Here is a 22220-nt window from a genome sequence, read left to right as displayed (position 1 = left end):
AGTGCTGGTGTCCATCTTTCCATTTCTGTTCATTTAAATTTCAAGTTGTTTTAAGTTGTCCATTTCATATTTGTGGTTTTAAAAGTTGTGCTATTAAACGTGTAGGTGTCCAACTGAGTCTTTCCCACTTGACGGGATCGGTTTCAGTTGGCCGCCCCAGCTCTATAGCCCGATCAATCAGTGTACCTCTGGTGCAGCTATACTCTGGGGCTAGCTGCAATGCCTGCTGGCATGACTGTTCAATCTCTGGTCGAAAGAAGTCTGTAATCTGCCTCTGTAGGTGTCTCTCCCTCTCTGATCCCCTCCCTCTCAAGAGACCCTCTCTATGTCTACGCAGCTCCAGCAAGTATAATCCGAGGCATCTCAGATCCTGGTATCTCATGACTCTGGAAAGTGGTCCGAAACCCTCTTTGAACAGGCAGTGAAAACGGCCTCGTATCTCATAATATACTGGACAGTGACATGTGTAATGTAACTTTGTCTCTGGCTCCATGTGGCACAACTGACAAATCCTGGCCTTACAGTCTCCTCTGAATCTGCCAGTCTCAATCTCTAGCTGATGTGATGTGCGCATCTGACCAATAGCACACCGTACCCCATGAGAAAGATGAATATCCATGTAGCTGGGTCTAATCACAAACCCATCCTCCGTGAGCTGGAGAAGATGATCTCTATAGAAAGCCATCTTCGTACCAAGCTCGTGTGTCGGCTGTATCCATGTCCTCCTAGTGTCCAGCTGAGTCAAGTCCTGCCTGATAAGTCTGGTAATCTCTGCCCGTGTGAGAGGGAGGGAGGGTGCATCCAGGGAGTACTGAAATGGAGGTAGCCTGTCCATACTAAAGCCATGCAGCTGGAACCAAGCTGTCATCTGTGCATACCAACATGATCCGTCTCCCTGTGATGCCAACTGTCGTGAAGACTCCAGGGCTAAGCGAGCATATCTGTCTCTAGGGAGAGCCCGCACAAAGGAGACTGATCGAGTGAGTGCCTCTACTACCAATGGGGGGCAGCCATCTCTGCACGGATAATATCATGTGGTACGGAGGCCTTGGCCCTAATCATCCGGGAAATCATAGAAACCAAGGGCCTCTTCATACATCTCCATCCATCAGTGCTACCAGCTCGGCTGTGGTGATCCATTGAGGGTCCCCATATCTCCACTCCATACTTCATGGCTGAAGTGACCAAAGTGTCAAAGAGCCAGAGCTTTGTTTGAGGTTCCTGAAACTGAACCTGCGAACACATCCTCTCTAGTCTCCCCAATGCTGCATAAGCTCTGGTCAATCTGGTCTTCGCTGCTCTCCTCAAGGAAAATAGTGGGCCACTAAAAACCACACCAAGGTAAGTATATGCATTTGTGTACTACACTGTCTCCTGACCATATGTAAAGGTGGGTACTGACCTCCTAACCCATTGTGCTGTGGTGTTAAACACCATCACCTTGGTTTTACCAAGGTTAACAGACAATCCACTGTCCTGTGCAAACGTGTGCAATGCATCCAAATGACGTTGCATCCCCTCTGGAGAATCTGAGATCAGCACAATATCATCAGCATACAATAACAGCAAGAGAGAGAGAGAGAGAGAGAGAGAGAGAGAGAGAGAAAGAGAGAGAGAGAGAGAGAATTTTAGTGCTCAAGTTTGAAAGAAACAAAGGTTTTGTTGTGTGCAGTTCCTTTTGAAGAGGATGACAAAGATCCGAACATCTGGTTTATGGACCACAATTACCATGAGGCAATGTTTGACATGTTTAAAAGGATAAATGGTAGGTGCCATTTTATTTAATCTTGTGTGGTGGTGCTAGTTTTGAAGTTAGGGTCATACCTTTGTGAAGTTATATAAATATATTGCAGCCAAGGAGCACGTGGTAGGTTGGTATAGTACCGGGCCAAAGTTGCGGGAGAATGATTTGAATATACACGAGCTCGTTAGAGAGTGGGTGTCTCACCTTATAAACTCAATTTCTAAAGTTGTCTTGCATATATTGAGTCGTTACTTTAGAAAACGTTCATGTCGTTATTGGGTCATGTTAGTGTACTCACTTAAGGTAATAATTTACATCTATTCTTTTTCAATTTGTTGGCTTAAATACACCCAAGTCCAATGAGGCTGTATATAACAGCGTAGACATGAGAAAAAATGGTAGTAGTTTAACTGTGTTGTTTGTTTTGGTGGCAGCTATGTTCCAAATCCTGTGCTTGTAATTATTGATGTGCAGCCTAAAGAGCTAGGAATACCAACAAAGGCTTACTATGCAGTAGAAGAAGTAAAGGAGGTGAGTATGATTGTACATTTTTGTGCTGCCTGCAGTCTGTGGCTTTTGTAGGCATCAACAGAAGGACAAATTTCATTTCTAGATACACAGAGCTTGAAAAAAGCATCATCTCATACTTTAGTCCCTATCGCCACTTAGATGCATGTGTTACAATTCAGCAGCCCATGTTGCATATTAGTAGGTATGCTGTGTATTGTACACAAAGCTTCAAAAACTCCTGATCTGTAATAAATACGTTTGAGTACCCTTCTCTTTTTTATTACATATACGCGTACATGCTTGTATATGCAAATACTAAATCGAGGTAATTTCATAGAACCTAAGCTGTTGGGCATATGCTAAATCTCATAGGACGTTGATGAAGCATGAAATGAAGAATCACATGATGCTTATAAGAGTAATGGAATTTTAAGTGGGGGGTAAGAAAGATCCTACTATTACTTTTACAGAAAAAACCAGCGGTACAGCTGAATACAACACTGCTAAAAAGCAGTCCAATTATTCATATGAGATAAGGAAAGGGTTGCTCCCTCCTCGGCTGCTGGCCGCTCTATTTGAGGGGAGCGGGGGGGCTACAACTGGAGGCAGAGGGAAAAGCTACAACGGGGGCCTGTAGTGCCAAGAAACTCACCGTTCTCCCTGGATAGGAAAAGGGTCCGGGGTCTAGGCATGGAAGTTAGCTTCATGCCGATATTCTGAATCACGGGCCAAGCGCTCAAAATGGCCCCAGAGGGTGTGTATAAGATCCACCCAAATGGAACGGATGACCTTAGCTTGGGGGTAGCACTACTCATATCATATATGCCAATAAAATCCCCCCTGCAGTGGTGATGTGAACCTATACAAGGTGGGTAGCAAGTCACTTGTTGTAGGAGAGTAAGCCCAAAGCTTTGCGGAAAGCTTCAAACTTCTCTCGAGGCAACGCCTTCGTGAACATATCTGCAACATTGTCTTGTGTAGAGCAGTAAGATAATGTGATCTCCCCTACATCTCTGACATAATGATAATGAATCTTGATGTGCTTAGTACTTGTATGAAACATTGGGTTTTGTGCCACGGCTATAGCACTTTGACTGTTAGTATGGTAGTGGGTGTCTGTTGACACTCACGAAGATCAGCCATCAATCTCCTTAGCCATACACAATCTACTGTGGATATAAAGACTGCCCTGTACTCAGCCTCACAAGTACATGTGGCAAGAGTGGGTTGCTTTTTGCTCAAGCATGATGTGCATGAATGCCCTGAAAAGAAACAATTTCCACTAGTGGATCGCCGTGTATCATAGTCACTAGCCTAGTCTGAATCATTGTAAGCATGCAATTGCAAGCTACCCCCCCCCCCCCCCCCCCCCGCCCCCCAGGGATATACCAAAGCAATATCCAGGGTGCCATCATAATTTGAAATAAATAGTGAGCAAAATTATTAAAAAATCACTAAGCAAGCACTAGATGAGACAAATCAATGGGTGATTTTTTATTGGAGATAAAGAAACGGAGAAGCGGAAACGGAAACGACAACTCTCGGGAAACGACGTTTCCGTGTTTCCGGGCTAGGAAACGGCCGTTTCCTGTTACTATGACCTTCACCCTGATGGCTGGAGAAAATGATGAAGTGGATGTATGCTGAAAACTGTTGAAGGCTGAAAACGCAAGGGACTGAAGCGCTTTCTCCTTGGCTGAATGCTGATGATGCGTTTTGTTGATGATGAATGCCTATATGCTCCAAGTGATGATGCTCCCAAAGGCTGAGGGCTGAATCACTTTTGCTTCAATGATGAGATGGAATGGAATGATGCTATGGATGCTATTTATATGAACATGGGCTGTTGGTCAGCTGGCTACAGAGCTGGCCGACTCTAGCAATTAATGCTACACGACTTGCTAATGTGTTAAATGCTGAAATGATGTGATAAAATGCTAAAATAATACTAAAAAATATGGTAAAAATGTGGAATAATGTTGAATATTATTCTAAGGCTTCTGCAATGGTCTATATGCATATGGGATGAATGCTATGCAAATGCAGACCATGAACTGATGCAAACCCTAAGGCTTCTACTGACTCTACATATATGAATGATCCTCTCCAAGTGGGTTAAGGGACTTGATTGACTGACTGACACAAGGCTGAGAAATGACCTACGTAGCTCGTGCTTGACATATCCTGGACTAAGGATTACAATGGGGCCACGGCATACGACAATATCATATCCTAAAGGGTCCTATTGCTGAACAATGATGCACTGATGATGAGCCATCTTGTCACCATGCACTACATTGTAGAGTGCATGTGACAAAGGAAGCGTAAATCAATTGTTGCAACCTCTTTGGAGAGAAATATGCAATCTCTTGATCTTTACCAATTCTCTAGATCCATAGGCTTTCATCCACTCTAATCCTCAAAAATAGCCCCATGATGACAGCTCATATCTTAACCATCCTTTGGTTACATATCAACCTCCCTACCCAAGTCAAAAACTGCCCTGAACCAGACAATCCCTCTTCTTTGATTCCCCAATGTCAATAGCTTCACTACCCTCCTCAGATTCACAACATCTTAGACCAATTGTTCCCTCAGTTGGACAAACTTTGATTCTAGACAGTACCTCAATTCAGGTCTAAAACAGTCCTTTGGATACCAAGTTTGTTTCTAGATTCTCACTCTCTTCAAATTTCAGAAGAACTCCATCCAAGCAATCCTTTCTCTGATCATCTTTGGTACTGTACCACTCCCTTCTACTCAGACCTAATCAGATGTGCTGCTGGGATAGTTGATCAACTCAAGTGGATCTTACCTTTCTCCTAGAAATGATGTTTCCTTTTCTCCCTTCAATCTCAGAACGACCCAATCCAGTGGTTTTGTCAGATCAGGCACTCTTTGATCCTGTATTCAATCCCTCGTTCAAGCCCCAAATCTGCCCAGCTTTACAGTCATCTTGGCATCAGATTTGTCTTAGGTTGGTTCCCCTCTTGGCAACTCAGAGAATCTTATCTTCTTTGCTCATGACATCTAGATCCAAGACACATCAGCCCTTCTAGTTGCTATGCTTCCCCTGATTCAGTCCCAGCATAATCCTAAAACTCCGTTATTCAAACTCCTGCCACTAATGCGTCCACTTAGATGTAGCACAAGAGCTTCTTGCACCGTCTCCAATGCACTGTGAAGGAAGAAAGGAGAACCAAGAACCATACTGCGTAGAAACGTTGCACCAAATCTGTATCCATCAGTATTGCTCAACATTTGTATGTCTAAACCACCCATGTCCTGTGGAACATACGCCAAATAATACATCCGTCGTTACACCTGAGTCAAAACCCCGGTTGTTGTCGGTACAATCTGCAAGAAATCTCTGTACTATGAAGATACACCAATTGGCCTATCCTCCCATGACGAAGACAAATCTGATGACATGTCATCTTGTGGTGCCTCCATGACATCAGACACTCAAGATACTCCACCCAATGCAAACGGCAGGTGAGGAGCCCCCTCCTAAACGACCCCAAAAACTGAAGCGATCGCCCTGAAGCCAAAAGATTCTTCGCTGAGTGCAAATGGCAATTGTGAAGACTCTCCCTCATAGACCTGGCTCAAAACTTCCTCCTTTCGCACGTGTGGCTTGATGCAATGAAGTACCCTAAGCCCCTTTCCAACAAGGCGTTAGTCCAGATGACCCTTGGCGTAGACAATAAGTCACATGCCAACCAGGCATCATGTCCACTCTACCACTTGCACTTTGTGTTGGTACTCTGACCACACACCTTGGATGAGAGGTGGGCTCAAGTGTGAAACATAAGATGAGAATCACTTACAGGCATAGTTATCTTGGTGCTCCATAAACATTACTGCGACATGTAGTTATAGAGGCATCAAATTCCCCATGATAGGCATCAAACTTCACTGACTTGTCCCCTGCCTTGAACTCCTTGAGCTTTTTAGCATGAGACTCAAGTTCTTGCCTCTTTCTCTTTCCCTTGTCCAACGGGGCAGCTCTCTCTGCATGAGCTTCATGGGCAATCTTAGGTGTTTCACTAAGCAAAGTGACATGGGTCTTTGGTTCTTGTGGCCCCACTGCATGTGACCTCGCTGAAAGATGCCTTGTCTCGCCACGAGACAACTCAATAGGCAAGGTCCTTTAGCTTGCATGCCGACCACTGTCCCCATGATGTACATACTTGGAATCCATATGGCCTTCAGCATGCATGAATCTGTTTCCTCCTGTGCCATGAGGAGTGGATGCATGGCGAGAAGTGACCGATACTTCTTCTTTATGCAAATATGATCTCAACCTTTGAGAGGCTGGGTCTCCATGCTTCAAACGGGGTGGATTCTTGAACATAAGCTGTCCATTCTCTCTCTCTTTTAGGTCACCCTTTCGGATAAGATAAGAGAGTGCCAACTCCCTTGGCTTCTTGCCCACTTCTCGAGCCATATACTCAAAAGTCATGTCCACCATAGCATCAGCTTTCTTGGCTTCTGACACTTTGTACATGGGGGTCTTCATGCAAGTATTTCAGCTCTTGCTCTTTTGCGTGCAAGAGTCTCTTCATGTGCTCCAACTTAGCTCTCAATGCATTGGGCTCTTCCTTCTACATGGGCTCTTTACTGCGTGATGGTTGCTCCATCAATGCATTGTCATAGACTCTCTCAAGAGGCTTATGCCTTCCAATCCGTGAAGCAATTGATTGGCCCCTCGAATTCGGCACTTCCAATGGGTTGCCCTGGCTGTCCATTGAGTCAAGTGTTCGTACTTGCTTCCGATCTCAAAACTCCGTGTCTTCTCTTGAGGAAGAGAGACGACCGAGCTCTGATACCAATGTGACCGCTTCCTATAGGAGGCCTACAGATCGGAAGACAATATACACACATTTTAACTTAACTGAAGTTAACAATGGAAACAACAACAGCAACATAAATACTGGAAGTACCAAAATACACATGACACCAGCATTGGGGCCGAAAAGGGCCGGTCCCCCCCTCAAGACATTTTGTATTTCTTGGAGTATTTATAAGTACAAGTGTCACGGGCCTGATAGGCCAGATTTGTCAAATCACAAGCTCATTCCCACCTTCATTGGGTGCACACCTGCCTTTCACTGGTCTTCCGGGACCGTGCACAAACAGGCACGTCCGTAGTACTAACGCAGGCCAAGGGGTACACGGCGGAGGGAACATGACCTGGTTCTCCCCAATAAACTTTGCTCCCAAATTCCCTGGTGAGTCTAACCTTCCCTGGCTCTTAGAGGCTCTGAGGGCGCGGTTAGCACCACCACACAGGGAAAAATACTAACCACACGAGGAAGAACTTCCTGAGCATGGTCAGCAAATACATGCTTTGTTCTTGCTCTGCACAAAACTTAAAGAATTGTCTGAATTTAAATTAATAAATTTCAGATTTACACAAATGAGAAAACCTGAGGGCACTTGGTACCACAAGTACAATCCGGTGTAGCATGTACTATTCAGCAATTACAGTCGAGATTCAGCTGGTACAATCCAAATTCAACACACATGTGAAATTCAGCATCAAGTACAGCAGGGCAGCAGGTACAAGCAAGTACAGTCCAGCAGTTTTCCCAGGTGTGAATTCAGCAGGTACAGTCCAGCAGGTTCCCACGTGTGAATTCAGCAGTTTTTTCAGCACACGTGTGGGTCTCAGCAGGTACAATCCATGTGGGTAGCAGGCGATGAGAAAATGCAACAAAATCAGGCCTTCAAGAGGTAGGCGATGGAGAGAATGAGGGAGAATAGCAAGCGATGAAGAGAAAATTACAGCCAGCTTCCCACATGTGATTAATTACCATATTAACTCATGCAATAGTTTATCCAAAGGTTTACAAAAGGGTACACAATATTAAAAGGTATTTTAAATGCTCATGGGCACCCTAATGTCCAGTCCCTAATTTAAATGTGTGTGAACAACTTATTAATTTTACATTTTAAAAAGGATAAAATGGTAATACTTACCACCTGTTCACACGCCACACCACCGAGTCAGCAAACAGCACTCCACGGTACACTAGGGGCCTCCCAGACTAGTGTACTGGCACAGCATAACAGGCAAACACTCGTAAACAAGTCATGCAAAAACAAATTTATGCATGCAGGCATGAATGCATGTGCACATGTAATGGACGAAATCTCTCTTTCATGAAACTTGTACAAGAAGTTCCTGTCGGGCACAAAACTGGCGCGACAGAAATATAAAAAAATGTCATGGTCTTCCTATAGAGTGACAGTCCCATAGATAAGACACCATCCTGGCCATACACGGGTGGCACCAACAGGCTCCCATCCATAGAACATGAAGCAGGTCACACACGGGTGGTACGAAACTGGTTCCCGTCCCTGTGAGACAACACTAGTCACACGGGTGGCACTAATCTAGCTCCCGTCCATGTGATACCAAAAGATTGGCCCTTTTACATGGGACACTGGCCTGGCCCCATGTGAACATGGCACAAATCTGGCCGCTCTATGGAGTGACAGTCCCATAGAAGTGGCTCTAGAAATGGAGATGGACCAAATGGTGACACTGTCCCTTTATGATGACCATATGAAGTTTCCAATGTAGGGGACATCCTCCTAGTTGGAGACTTCAATGCCCACACCGAATGTGCACAGGTACCCTTCTTTGAGACAGATGATCCCATGTACTAGGAGATTGATCGGTGGGTACAGATCTGGAGCAGACATCATAGGATACATCAGCCCGCATAGACTATGGAGAGTCTCTCTTAGTCTCGGCGGGGCTCATAGGCTAGCCATTTATAATGGCCTAGCCAGATGGCCTAGATCCAACTCCTTCACCTCCTACCCCTTCGAACATGGAGCTAGTACGGTGGACTATCTAATGGGATCCCTCTCTCTGATCCCACTCATTCTGGAGTTTACCATGTCGCCTGACCCCATCGGTGTTGGAGCCGACCATGCATACCTGGCCTTCTCCCTCACATGCCGCTTTGGCCCATCACCGCCCGAGATACCACTTCACTAGAGAGACCTCTTCCATCTATTTTGATCACGTCTACCACATCCTCTCCGACCTCGACCCCCACATCCCACTTGATGAGGTTACCACACACCTCTCAACCACCCTCCATACGTCTGTTGCAGTCGCCTTCTCGCACTCCAGAGCCACCCCTACGTGACCAGGAGGGATTGTCCCACATAATATCTGGTACCACGAGGAATGTCGTGATACCTGAGCCTGTCTACATCGGGAGGTGGCGCTAGGATCCACCACTCACCAGTAGGCGCGAGTGATCTTTCAACGTCTCACACGGAGAAAGAAGAGAGCCTACCTAGCCAGGCTTGAGCAAGAGCTATACCAGCTATTTCTTGGGATGGACTATAACGAGGCTTGGAGGATCTTCCAGGATCATCGCCTGCCGACTCCGATTACTTCACCCGGCACGTGGCACAACTATGCCACCTCTCTCTACCATATGCCCCGAGCAGTTGCCTCTCCCCCATCCACCCGAACCTTATCCCCCACACTCTTCCTTCTTTCACCTGAGCATGGTGAGAGATGCTATTGACAGGATGCAGACTGGGAGAACACAAGATCATGATGGACTCCTCACCGAGCATTTCTCTCATGCTAGGGACATGCTAGCCCCTTTACTGGTTCACATGTTTAACAGGGCTCTATGTGAGGGCTTCCCCGCCAGCTGGTCATTGAATACTATTGTACCTATCTTGAAAGCAGGTGACCCCATGGACCCCAGCAACTACAGAACTATCATGATTGGTTACACCTTGGCCAAGATTTATGGTTTGATTTTGGAGCATGAGCTTAGTAGATAGTCCGAGGAGCAGAGACTCAGAGCACCGGGGCAGGTAGGCTTCAGGAGAGGGCACTCCACACTACATCATATCTTTACACTATGGGGGATCATTGAGGAGGGGAGAGCTCACGGCATAGTAACAAGGGACGGGGACGGGGATTCCTGGGAACGGGGACGGGGAACGGAGGCGGCATGGGTCGGCATACAAAATATGCAATTTTAAGTAAGCACTCATTTAAGAAACTTAACAATACTAAAACAAAGTCACTTTACACTTCCAAAGCATCAATATTAAGTCATACTAGCAAAAAAATGGGTGTTTTAGAAAAGGAGATCGGGCACCATTGACACAGTCGCCAAAGGACACGGTGATGTTGGGGTACATGCTCTCAACGATCGCTCGCCCACAACTAGGTTTGGGCCAATGATCTCTATGCCACTAGCCCACTCTGTTGCTAGCACATCAGCACTCTTCCTGGTCTGAGAAGCATCATGTGAGGCGATGAAGTACATCTCACCGCGGGAATATGCAACAAGGCCATGGATGGACCTCTTCCGCGTATCACTCCATCCATCGGCTATAAGGGACACTCCATTCCTTGCCCATTGTCGCTTCATGTTTTTTGTTGCTTGCTCTACAAGCCTCTTCTTCTTTTCTAGCAATGTGGTGCGCAAGGACTCCGATGATGGGGGCGTATAGTTTGGACCATACTCCCCTATCTTCTTCACCATGACCTTGAAGTAGTCCGATCTATCCACAAAAAATGAATAATTTAATAACCGATCAACTTCAAAGTTCAAAGTTCACGTAACTTGTAAGAGGAACCTTGTAAAATGATAGATCTTAAGCTAGACATCTTAATTCTTGATTACCTGGCAGCATGGAAAGCAATGTGGTCATGAAAGAAGAAGCGGGCTATGGCCGTATCCACCTCTTCCTTCTTCTTGGGATCCCAACTACCCTCAAGAGTACTTTGCGGGCATGAGTGTGTGGATGCGGTCGGCATGGAGAAGGATGGTGTTGGGGCCCGTTCTTGTGGGGCAGGTGATGCGCCCGCGGGTGCCGATGAAGTGGATGCACATGGGGATGCCGATGTGGATACCGAACCTTGGGATGGCCTCACTAGTGTTGCTGGATCCACGGCCACATGCGGCACTCTCCTCCTTGAAAGCAAGGCCTCATGTGCGGCAACACGTTCAAGAAGCCTCCTTCTCATCTCCGGTGTGACCTGATCACAAAATCGGACCTCATGACCGGGATCATGCAAGAGGTGAGCTCTCACTTTATCCGCTCCACCCGTTCGCCTATATGGACATAGCTTGCAGGACCATGGGCGAGAGCCCCCTTAACTTCCGGGATGATTGGAGTTGACCTCTTCCCACCAAGACCAACCTTCGGTCCTCCTTCCTCTATTCGTATTGGCGCCGCCGGAACGAGGTGCGGGGGATGGTCGCGATGAAGATGCCATGGAGGCAAGTGCCAAGGAGGCTTGAGCAATGGCGGTGAGTGTAGGAGAGAGATGTAGGAGAGGCTAAAGCAAGAGGAGGTGAGACCGTGAGTGTAGGAGAGAGATGTAGGAGAGGCTTGAGCCTTGAGCAATGGAGGTGAGAGTAGGAGAGAGATGTAGGAGAGGCTTGTCAATGGAGAGGCTAGAGCAAGAGGTGAGTGTAGGAGAGCAACAAGACTACAAGTGACAACTTGAAATTACAACTTACCCAAGGTCCCAATGCCACTTGAGCCTTGAGGCTTGAGGAGAGCTAGAGCCTTGCCGGGTTGCCCAATGCCCACTTGAGTCTTGAGCCTTGAAAGTTGAGGAGTGTTGAGTCAATGAGCTTTCCACTTGAGCCTTGAAAGTTGAGGAGCGTTGAGGCTTGAGCTTGAGCCTTGCTTGAGCCTTGCCAATGGGGGCTCTTCTTATAGCCATGGGCCAAGTGGGGAGGGCTGCTCAACGGCTAGGTGCCCAACGGCTACAGGGCGCCCAACGGTTACAGGGTGCAACAGCCGACTGCGCAACGGTCCGCTGACCGTCCCATCCAGCTCCGTCCCACACGAACAGCCATCCCACCGTCTCGGAATTGCCGTCCCCTTGTTGCAGCGTGGGCTCACACGTCCCTTGGCCATCCCCTGTCCGGTTCCGTACCCGCGCGTTATGGGACGGCATTCCCTAGTCCCAGTGGTCCGTCCCCCACGTCCCCTGTGACTGTGGCTCACGGGCATCGGATATACTGCTGCTTTGTGGATTTCGCAAAGCTTTTGATACCCTCCCACGGGCCAGCCTGATGAGGAGACAGTAGGATATGGGAGTGCCAGCATAGATGCGTTGGGGGATCATTACACTCTATGAGTCAGTTACAAGCAGAGTACGGGCTCTAGGTGGTGACTCAGAGATCACACACAACACTATCGGGGTGAAGCAGGGCTGCCCCGGTCTACACATTGATGAGATCTCGGATTACATAGATACAGGGAGGACTAGGAGCACATTTAGCAGGAGTTTTGCTGATCCCCTTGTATGCAGATGATATTGTTCTTATTTTTGATTCACCAGTGGGGCTGTAGAGGCATTTGGATGCATTACTGGTCTCTTGTGAGGACCGGGACCTCACTGTGAACCTTGGAAAGACCAAGGTCATGATCTTTAACACCTCCTCACAGTGGATAAGTAGATCTGCAGTACAGTTTACATACAGTGGAGAGCTTGTGGAGTATGTTACCTCATATGTATACCTTGGGATCACTTTTGCTGGACCTCAGTTCTCGATGTGCGAAAGGCAGTCAAAGCTAGATTGATGAGGGGATATGCAGCCCTTGGCTTGCTAGAGAGGAAATGCTCGCAGATACAGTTTCAGGAGCCGAGGGCGAAGAGCTTTGGCTATTTGATACTCTAGTTACACCTGCATTGCTGTATGGTGCCCCCATCTGGGAGCCTAGCTTATACCACAGGAGGAGACAGAGGAGAGAGTTGGCCGAGACAGATACATAGGAGGTATATAATGGGTGGAAGCCGATGGAGAGGCCCCTAGTGGCGATGATCCCGCGCATGATTAGGAGTAAGCCATCAATGCTACATGAGATTGTGTGGGCAGAGATGGGGGCTGCATCGATGGTGACAGAGGCTCTATTCTAGACAGTGACATACTGGGACAGGCTATGGGAGCTTCCACTAGATAGATATCCCCGGCTAGCCCTGGAGTCCTCGAAACAGCTGACACTCGAGGGAGATACAGAGTGCTGGTATGCACAGGTAGGCACTTCGTTTGGCATGCACGGTATGCAGATGGAGACACTCCTCCCGTTCGAGTACAGCGTAGGGGCCTTGTCATTTGCTCTCAGCCACACAGTGCGGAACAGGGTTATCAAGAAGGACATTGTCAGACTGGATACTCAGAGGACATGGAGTTAACCTAGTCGTCCACTAGGGATGAAGATGGCCTTCTACAGAGATCACCTCCTATGCCTGACAGAGGATGGTTTCATCATCCGCCCAGGCTACATGGACACACACCTATCTTTTGGGGCGAGATGTGCGATTGGCCAGATCCGCACCTCGTCCCACAAGCTGAGAGTGGAGACTGCCAGATATGGGCCTAGGGCGGCCGCACTAGAGGACAGGATATGCGAGCTCTGTCACACAAAGCCTGAGACAAAGGATCATTATATATGCTGATGCCCTGTATACTATGAGATTTGCGGGAGGTTCCACTGCCTCTTCCGAGCTGGGTTCGGATCACTTTCTAGGATCATGGACTTCTCGGATCAGAGATGCCTGGGACTTTTTCTTCTAGAGCTCCGTAGACACAGGGAGTCTTTAGTGAGATCCAGATCAGCTGTACTTGCTCGAGCACCAGCACATAGAGCTCTCACTGACTTCTTCCATACTAGCACTCCAAGGGCCGTTCCATCTATCATACCCGGACCACAAGCTAGTGTAGGAGCTCGGCCGAAAGGTGTGACACTCGACAAAGCGACTGAGGTATGCAGAGCTCGATGCCGCCCGAGACCCCATGGCCCTCGCCCACGGCCACGCCACTGGAGGAGGATTTGGGCCATCATCTCCCATCATCGGAGGACCTTCTCGCGCTAGCTTAGTTTTATCACCTTGAGCACCATGTCACGACGGTCCATGAGGGATGTATTAGGGTGATATGAGAGCTCTTTGCTCATGTACCTAGATCAGATTTTATAGTTCTAGATTTTTGTTATCTTTCTTTATTACCATTTTGTACCCAGGATGATGTACCTCATGGATATGATGTAACCTTTTGGTCTCATAGGTCATTTTGGCCTTTTGAAGACGTTAATACAACTTTCTTTTTTTCCTCCTCTGTGTGCTGGGCATACATAGCTATTGTAGCGGACTGCAAGGTTCCTCTCTTTGGCCGTACAGCAGGCAGTCGACTGTTCACTCTTTCTCTCTCCTCCTGGTGCTGGTCGTACAACGCTGACTGCAGCCTTTGGAAAGCTTCTTGGTGTTGTTTGTATCTTGCTTTTCAGCAAGAGTTTTGCTAAAGCTTTGTCGAGAATCCGGTGCAAGTTTGCACCCGCACCTTGGTTTGATGTAAAAGCTTTTACTCTGAATATAGAAGCTCCTACGGGGGCCGTCTGTTTCGGCTCAGTGGTGTGTTTTGGTATTGTTTTGTGGTTTGTCTGTTGTGTTTCAAAGTGTGTGTCTGGTACTGAAGTGTCTGTCTTTTGCCTCGAGATTCTCCCGGTTTGGTTTCACCTTTCATACTGGGAAATGTCTAGGCTAGTGACACCGGTTCTGAAGAAGCCGTTTCCTCGGATTGCTCCTCCAAGGTAACAAACAATCCTATGCGATGTGCTCGGTGGAGTCACAGTAAAGCATTGTCCAGCAGCCATCTTGGCGTGACGCTCTTAAGGCGTGAGGCGAGTCACCAAGTCTCCCCCACTTGCCTTGTCCTTACCATCATTGGCCTATTGTTGAGTCGTAGACTTGGAATTCTCTCACATCTCGAAGGTTGTAGCAAGATGAATTGCATCCGAAAGATCACGGGGCTGATGTGCACAGACGTCTGCATGCAAAGATGGTTTCAAACACAAATTGGTCAACTTGCTCTGACTTCTGGAAAGTCCTCAGGAACATGATCAAAAGCTTCCAGAAATAAGCGAAATAGTCAGTTATCATTTCATTGCTATGATATGACTTCCATGTTATTTACTTTATTGGCCCTACTAAATCCTCTCTTTTTCTTCTAATACTAGCTCCGAAGCATGGGCCCTTGTAGATTCTAGATCTTGAATACTAGATGCTCGAGGTGCTGACTCCCATCTTGTCGAGATGGGCAGATATAGCCTCCATTTTAGCCGCCAGCGCGCGTCGATGGATGCCTTCATGCTGAGAAGCAAATTAGCGAGTTGTGAATTCATGATAAATATCTAGTGATCAAGGACTAGGTGAGGGATTTCAGCCCTGCGCGATGAGGTAAGGGTTTGATGGGCCAAGGAAGCACAATATACCCCATCCAATGAAGAGAACCCAAATTAGCGAGTTGTGAATTCATGATAAATATCTAGTGATCAAGGACTAGGTGAGGGATTTCAGCCCTGCGCGATGAGGTAAGGGTTTGATGGGCCAAGGAAGCACAATATACCCCATCCAATGAAGAGAACCCAAATTTTTGCTTTTCCCAAACCCGAACGCACATGGGTGCAAGAAAAGAAAAGAAAAGAATTTTGCAGGTTCCCTAGGCTCTGATTCCAACTGTAGAACACTTGTGCCAATGTGCTAGGGTTTTCTAGAGATAGAAAGAAGAGTGCGGCCCGAATCACACATACATCACACACAAGAGTCCTAAACTACGGCTTTGTATTATGTACGAGAAAGAAGTAATACAACTGAAATTCAAGTACAAGATGTGGTCGAGAATAAAGATGTCAAATCATGGCCCCCTTGACCTACTGTTCACTCTTGGCTAGCACTTCGCCTACAAAGAAACGCTGTAGGAAGTACAACATTGAGGAAAGCAGATGAATATGATGATTTAGCTACCCATGTATATATATGCACCAATGCTTCTAGTTGGCTAGCAATATTGCTGTTACAATTGCCACATCAACTATGTGGCAGTGCCACGTGTCCACTATTGTTTAGCTCTGCCACGTGTCCTCTACTGTCGAGCTCTGCTTGTCGATTGCTATTTGATGTTTGGCTCCACCTTGCATACTCGTAGGCGTGTCACACTGGGGTTAGTGAGCTTGGGGTGCTCGTGGTCTAGGAGGGTGAGGCCGTGTGGCTCTCCGAAGTGCGGTGGCACGAGGCAAGGTAACTCCAATCGAGGGGTGAGACGGTGGGCCTTTTGTCGCTACTGTGGTGGCCTATCCGTCTGAGTGTCCTCTGAGTGCTGCACAAGGCTAGGGTTAGCACAATGAGCTAAGGAGGTTCAAAGATAGCCATGGTGTCGGGGTGTGTGTAGATAGATAGAGAGAGAGCTAGAAAGAGAAAGACTACTGTCAAGAGAGAGTATTTGAACATACAATTGATTATGATTGATATTGTAACTTATACCAAGTACATGCTTTTGTAGGCAATCAGCCTTATCTTTTGACACACAAACCATAAGTCAGTGACACGTCACATTTGGTGACATCACTTCTTAGGTCACTCTCACACTTATCTTATCTAATCATAAGAGAAGGTTCACACATATAAGCACACTTACACATATAAGGGGTGTTCACACCTATACACTTACACATTGGTGGGGCCACACAAGGTGGACATAGGAGATGGACACGCACACATACGACTCCGAATCCCAACATAACCCCCTTTCGGAGAGCGAAGGTGGAGTGACTTGAGATAACCTTCATCGTCTAGAGGACCAAGGCACCAACATCGTAGAAATGCCCTTCCAGGCCTGATTTGTGGGAGCTCCACCCCTAGCAATATACATCAGTTTACCCAAGGAACACCCCCCCTCCCCTCCTTTCCTATTCTAGGCAGGGTATGACAGAAACAACGAGCCTTTTATAACATTAAGGCGGAAAAACACACACACAGATTATTACACCTTGTTTTGGGAGACATCCCGGGCAGTGAACCCGCGACACACAAATAAACAAAAAGCACAACAAACAAAATTAAAAATTATCTTTGGAAGTTTAGATGCTTTCTGGGCGTGTGTCGGTGAAGTGGGGTGGCTTCTGGCGCTGCTTCAAGGCTACCGCCCCTTCCATGGCGTTATGGAGTCTTCAATGTCTTGACTTTACCTGATTCTGAAGACAGCCTCAATTTTATTATCACGTGATTAAAGAAAACCCCCGATTTGTTTTTTTTTCCTTTCTGCAGATATGATACTGTTGTTGAAGATGTTGATGATGCTGGTGGAGGTGTTGGACGGGGCACGGATGATGATTGAGAAATGATAGTTGCCATCTGTATTACCACTGTTAGCAGCAGGTTGTTGGCAGCAGTTGCGTGGTTGGGTGAGAGCGGCAGTGATGGTCAGTGCGCTGATGCTGGTGGACGGCCTTCAGGTGACGAGTAGAGGGGCGTCGATCGAAGCACTGGCTTCGAACAAAAAGCGGAGCCGGGAAAGATAGTGCACGAATGGCAGTGTGCCGCCGGCACTATCCACGAGCAAGAGTGTGCAGCCTGGGAGAAGACGTTGCGTCAGGAGAAGAGGCGTAAAGACAGTTGGTGGGCGCAGCTGGTGGTGCGAAGATATCAGGGCAGAAGAGAGGGCGGCTGCATGCGAAGGCAAGCAGACACTGAATGAAGCACAAGAGGCGGAGGTAGGTGGCAGCTCCTCCCAACTTCTTGGCCCCCCTAGAGCGGCGAGGCAGCTGCAGGAGAGATGGCGGTCAGGAGCTTGTACAGATGGCCGCTGCTAGTAAGCAGCTCGGGCAGTCAAGAGGCAGCTGGTGGGCACTGGGCTACTGGCATGGCTGCACAGGGAGGTCGATTCAGGTTGTCGAAGGTGGACAGCAGTGCAGCATCGTAATGTCCAACAGCTTCACAGCAGACCGGCTCTGATACCAATTGAGAGCTGCACAAGGCTAGGGTTAGCACAGTGAGCTAAGGAGGTTCAAAGATGGCAATGGTGTTGGTGTGTGTGCGCAGACAGATAGATAGAGAGAGAGAGCTAGAGAGAGAGAGACTAAACTCAAGAGAGGGTATTTACACGTACAATTGATTAGGATTGATATTGTAACTTGTACCAAACACATGCTTTTGTAGGCAAGCAGCCTTATCTTTTGACTCACACAAACCATAAGTCAGTGACACGTCACCTCAATGCTTAGGTCACACACACACACACACACACACACACACACACACATATCTTATCTACTCATAAGAGTAGGTTCACACACATATAAGCACACTTACACATACAAGGGGTGTTCACACCTCTACACTTACACATTGGTGGCCACACAGAGTGGACACGCACAGGGCACAAGAGATGCACACACACACACACGACTCTGAATCCCAACATCCTCCTCGTGTGGGCGGAAAAAATTGGTGATGGTAGACAGAGATGGGTGCCGGGGTTGAGGATCTCTGAATATTATTAACTCTCTGTCTCGTCGGATCTTCAACAAAGTGAGTCCGAGACAATGCTGATCTGGATACTCCATAACCCGAGATAATGGCCCAAACCCCTCTCTGAATAGGGCAGTGGAATCTCCCCCTGATCTCATAACACACTGGGCACTGACAAATACAATGCTCCTCAGACTACTCCATGGCACAATTTACAGAGTCTGCTTTCTCTAGGGATCCCTGCTGCTCTGCCAACCTCAATCTCGAGTCTTATGGGATGTGATCCTGAGAGAGAGAGAGAGAGAGAGAGAGAGAGAGAGAGAGAGAGAGAGAGAGAGAGAGTACCTCTGACTTTTTCAAATCGAGCAGATTTGCTTGTTTTGTAAGAATTTCTCTTTTTGATGCAGGATGCTACACAGAAAAGCCAGAAAGTTTTTGTGCATGTACCTTCTGAAATCGGGGCATACGAAGCAGAAGAAATTGGTTGGCCTTGTCTTGACAATGACTTAGGAAGCTTTATGCAATCTGTGCATCACATATGAGTTTCTCAATGACGCTTTGTTTCAAACCTTTCAGGAGTTGAACATCTGTTGAGGGATGTGAAGGACACGACCATAAGCACTCTTGCAACAGAGGTGATTTTTCTTTTTGTTTAAAATTTCTTTGAAGTATTTCATATTATTTTTTCTGTTATATTTAATAAAGATTTACTTGTTTCTTTTGATCTCTCTGTTTAATGTGGATTCATTTGTTTATTTATTGAGTAAACAACCTATGATCCTTGTTTTTGAGGATTTTCTTTTCATCATGCTAATGGTTTTGATTAAATCACGCATTTTACAGGTCAGTGGAAAACTGATTGCATTGAAAGGACTTGAAGCACGGTTGAAGGAGATCCATTCATACTTGGATTATGTATTAGATGGAAAATTACCCTTAAACCATGAAATCCTTTACCATCTACAGGTACACGATTGTAGCTTTCTAATTTTTTGGTTTGGCAAGCATAACTGGTTTTAATGAGCTCTTTCTCTCCCCATGCAGGATGTTTTCAATCTACTGCCAAATCTGATGGTTAGTGAGCTTGTAAAATCCTTTGCAGGTAAGTGTGCGACTCCTCGAGTGTCTTGTTTGTGTCATGATGTAAAAATGTTTAGTACGCTATATGGGGTGTACACAGTGAAAACGAACGACATGATGCTGGTCATTTACCTTGCGTCACTTATACGAAGCGTGATAGCCTTGCACAATCTCATCAACAACAAGGTATGTTTTCAATCAATGCTATGCTTAGACCTGGAAGAAGGGATAAGTTCAACCATGATTTGGAGTCCAGTGGAACCATCATTAAATCTCTGAATTAGTGCTAGTTATGTCTCTTCCATATATTTCTACATATTTAGATACATACTTAAGAAATAGCTTTACGTAATCAAGATAATAGACTTTTATTTGTATGATGAAGGTAATAGAACATATGTAATTTTTCTATTAAGTATTTTCTCAATCAAATCTCCTTCCCAATGTCTTAAGGTTTGGCATTTGACCATTTTTTGTGTTTTAAAGTTGATAATATATGACCTTCAGTAATGCCTTTGTGTAGATGTTGAACAAGGAACATGAGAAGCTTGCAGATGATTCCTCTGGGCCGGCCATTTCAGCTGCTGCCTAGTGAAGTGCCACACCCCTCCCCCCACCCCCATCATGATGTTCCTTTTTTCCTTTGTATGCCATTTTCCAGAGTGCATGTTTCTTCAAACATGCGTTGTCTGTGTTTGGCTAGAAATAATGAGGACCGCACTTGTTTGCGTTGCGTTTTGTCGATTTTACTGAAAAGGCAAAGAATTGTCTTTTCTTCTTGTCAGTGAATGCAAGAAAGGCTTGGAACAGGGTATGCTAATGTACAAGCAATCAAAATATTATAAAAATTTTGTGAGGATAATAGGGAACACTTATTGGGTTCTATTTTTAGACCACCAACTTGAACACAATAACCTACAATTGGAAATGGGCTTGGTTTATAGATGCAGCAAGATTATATGCTAGTTTATGCTTGCAGCTCTCTGACTTTAGGTGCTCCTCTGTATAAATCATTTGACTTGAAGAGGATTCGCAAATATGCTGTTTGTTCGCATGGTGCTGGTTATACAGGTTGGGCACAAAAGTATTGTGTGATATGTGTCAAGTCTGATTGTTCCAAGTTGTTATGAAAAATAACCCTACAAGTAAGATATTAAGGTTGCCACTTATGATAAGGGTACAAGAAGAACCCTAATTTTTTGTAATGAGGACCATATGAAATACTCGAGGTGGACCTTGCGTTGTGACATGCTAGGTAGTGTCATTATTGTCATATGCCAATGTTGCCATCTACTTAAATCGAGCATGAATGCTTTTCAAAGTTCTTGCTGTTTTGAGAGTTGAATTTACTTGCCCTTGATGTAGTTGAATACACCCCTGCAGGTATCTTATCTTGATCCGCTGCCATTACAAGAGGCTTCTCATACATTGAGCCTTTGTGCTGTTGCATTGCTGCCCAAGGAACTGGTTACTCTGCAGCTTTGGTTCCACATTGGTATCACTTGCTTGACAGTTTTATTAGTTGAAGTAGTGAGATCATAGCCCTCTTAAGGGGCTGATGGTTTAAAGGTAGCTTTATAAGCGTGTGTATGGATTTTTCCACTCATCAATCCTCTTCTGAGTGAGAAGACTAGAGTACATCCAAGCACATTGAGTGTCTGTGGGAAGTAAATCAACCTTCCCCTCGCATAACCAAGTCCATGTGGTAATGCCAGTAATGCCCCTATACACAGGCAACTAACCTGCCATTGACATCACAAATATAACCAGACCCACTAAATATGTCCTTTCTAATTACCAAATCAATTTGTGGTGTAGGTTACGGGCTATCCAAGGACATGAGAATTGTAAGTCGAGATCATGAGGGCCTATGATCTAAGTTATTGACTCATGGTGTGCGCCCAATCCCAGCCCTGGTTTTGTTAGCGAGTGTTTGTGAAAGCTTTACCAAGTCCTGCAAAAAACATCTATCCATCTTAAAAAAAAGGGAATTTGATAATTTCCCAAAACTAACAAACTATCATAGTTGAACATCTCATGGCCTTGATTAAGTGGTTGGGCAAGAGGTTGGAGAGCTTTTAGTATGGCTACTCTATAGTGAACCATATCATAACATTAGGGGGAGGTAATAGAGAAGGATGGAGTGAGCTTTTGAGGTGGTAAATCTATAGTGAGTTGTCATAACCCTTACGAGTCATCATTGTAGCTCTTTATGGAAATTCAATGCAACAACTTGTGGTAGGCATGTGAGGAAGATGAGGTCATTTGGGTGCCAATAGTCAATCCATAAGTAGGTCATAGGACATCTATTCACATAATATGTACTAGCTTTAACACAATTGGTATTACCCGCATTATTGAAGTTGTCCATAGTTCAACTAGTAAGTCTTATTCGATAACACAATGAAAAGCTAGTTGAGAGGGTACTTTATTATCTTATCTTATAGTAGAAGAGTTGCAAAAGTATCCACACATGCTCTTATGCACTGAAAGACCATGGTCATGGTAAACCATCTATTGTAGCCTTCAAAAACGTTCTTTATGTTTGAGAATCGAATTGTGGAG

General features: G+C 46.0%; 1 protein-coding gene across 1 annotated transcript in view; it reads left to right on the top strand.

The window, feature by feature from the left end:
* The window catches only part of LOC147629813 (26S proteasome non-ATPase regulatory subunit 7 homolog A-like), a 58959-nt gene extending 38253 nt beyond the window's left edge, over positions 1-20706 (top strand). The window contains exons 2-10 of the mRNA XM_086811347.1: positions 1673-1765; positions 1854-1935; positions 2179-2275; positions 18983-19058; positions 19152-19210; positions 19419-19541; positions 19620-19677; positions 19756-19841; positions 20179-20706. Of these exons, the coding sequence (XP_086667473.1) occupies positions 1673-1765; positions 1854-1935; positions 2179-2275; positions 18983-19058; positions 19152-19210; positions 19419-19541; positions 19620-19677; positions 19756-19841; positions 20179-20247 (743 nt within the window). The 3' untranslated portion in view covers positions 20248-20706. The remainder of the gene's footprint in view (positions 1-1672; positions 1766-1853; positions 1936-2178; positions 2276-18982; positions 19059-19151; positions 19211-19418; positions 19542-19619; positions 19678-19755; positions 19842-20178) is intronic.
* The last annotated feature ends 1514 nt before the right edge of the window (positions 20707-22220 follow it).

This window comes from Cibotium barometz, chromosome 17 (assembly GCF_041138505.1).
Source record: "Cibotium barometz isolate CiBa-2024 chromosome 17, ASM4113850v1, whole genome shotgun sequence".
Taxonomy (NCBI): Eukaryota; Viridiplantae; Streptophyta; class Polypodiopsida; order Cyatheales; family Cibotiaceae; genus Cibotium; species Cibotium barometz.
This window is presented reverse-complemented; position numbering and strand designations above follow the sequence as displayed.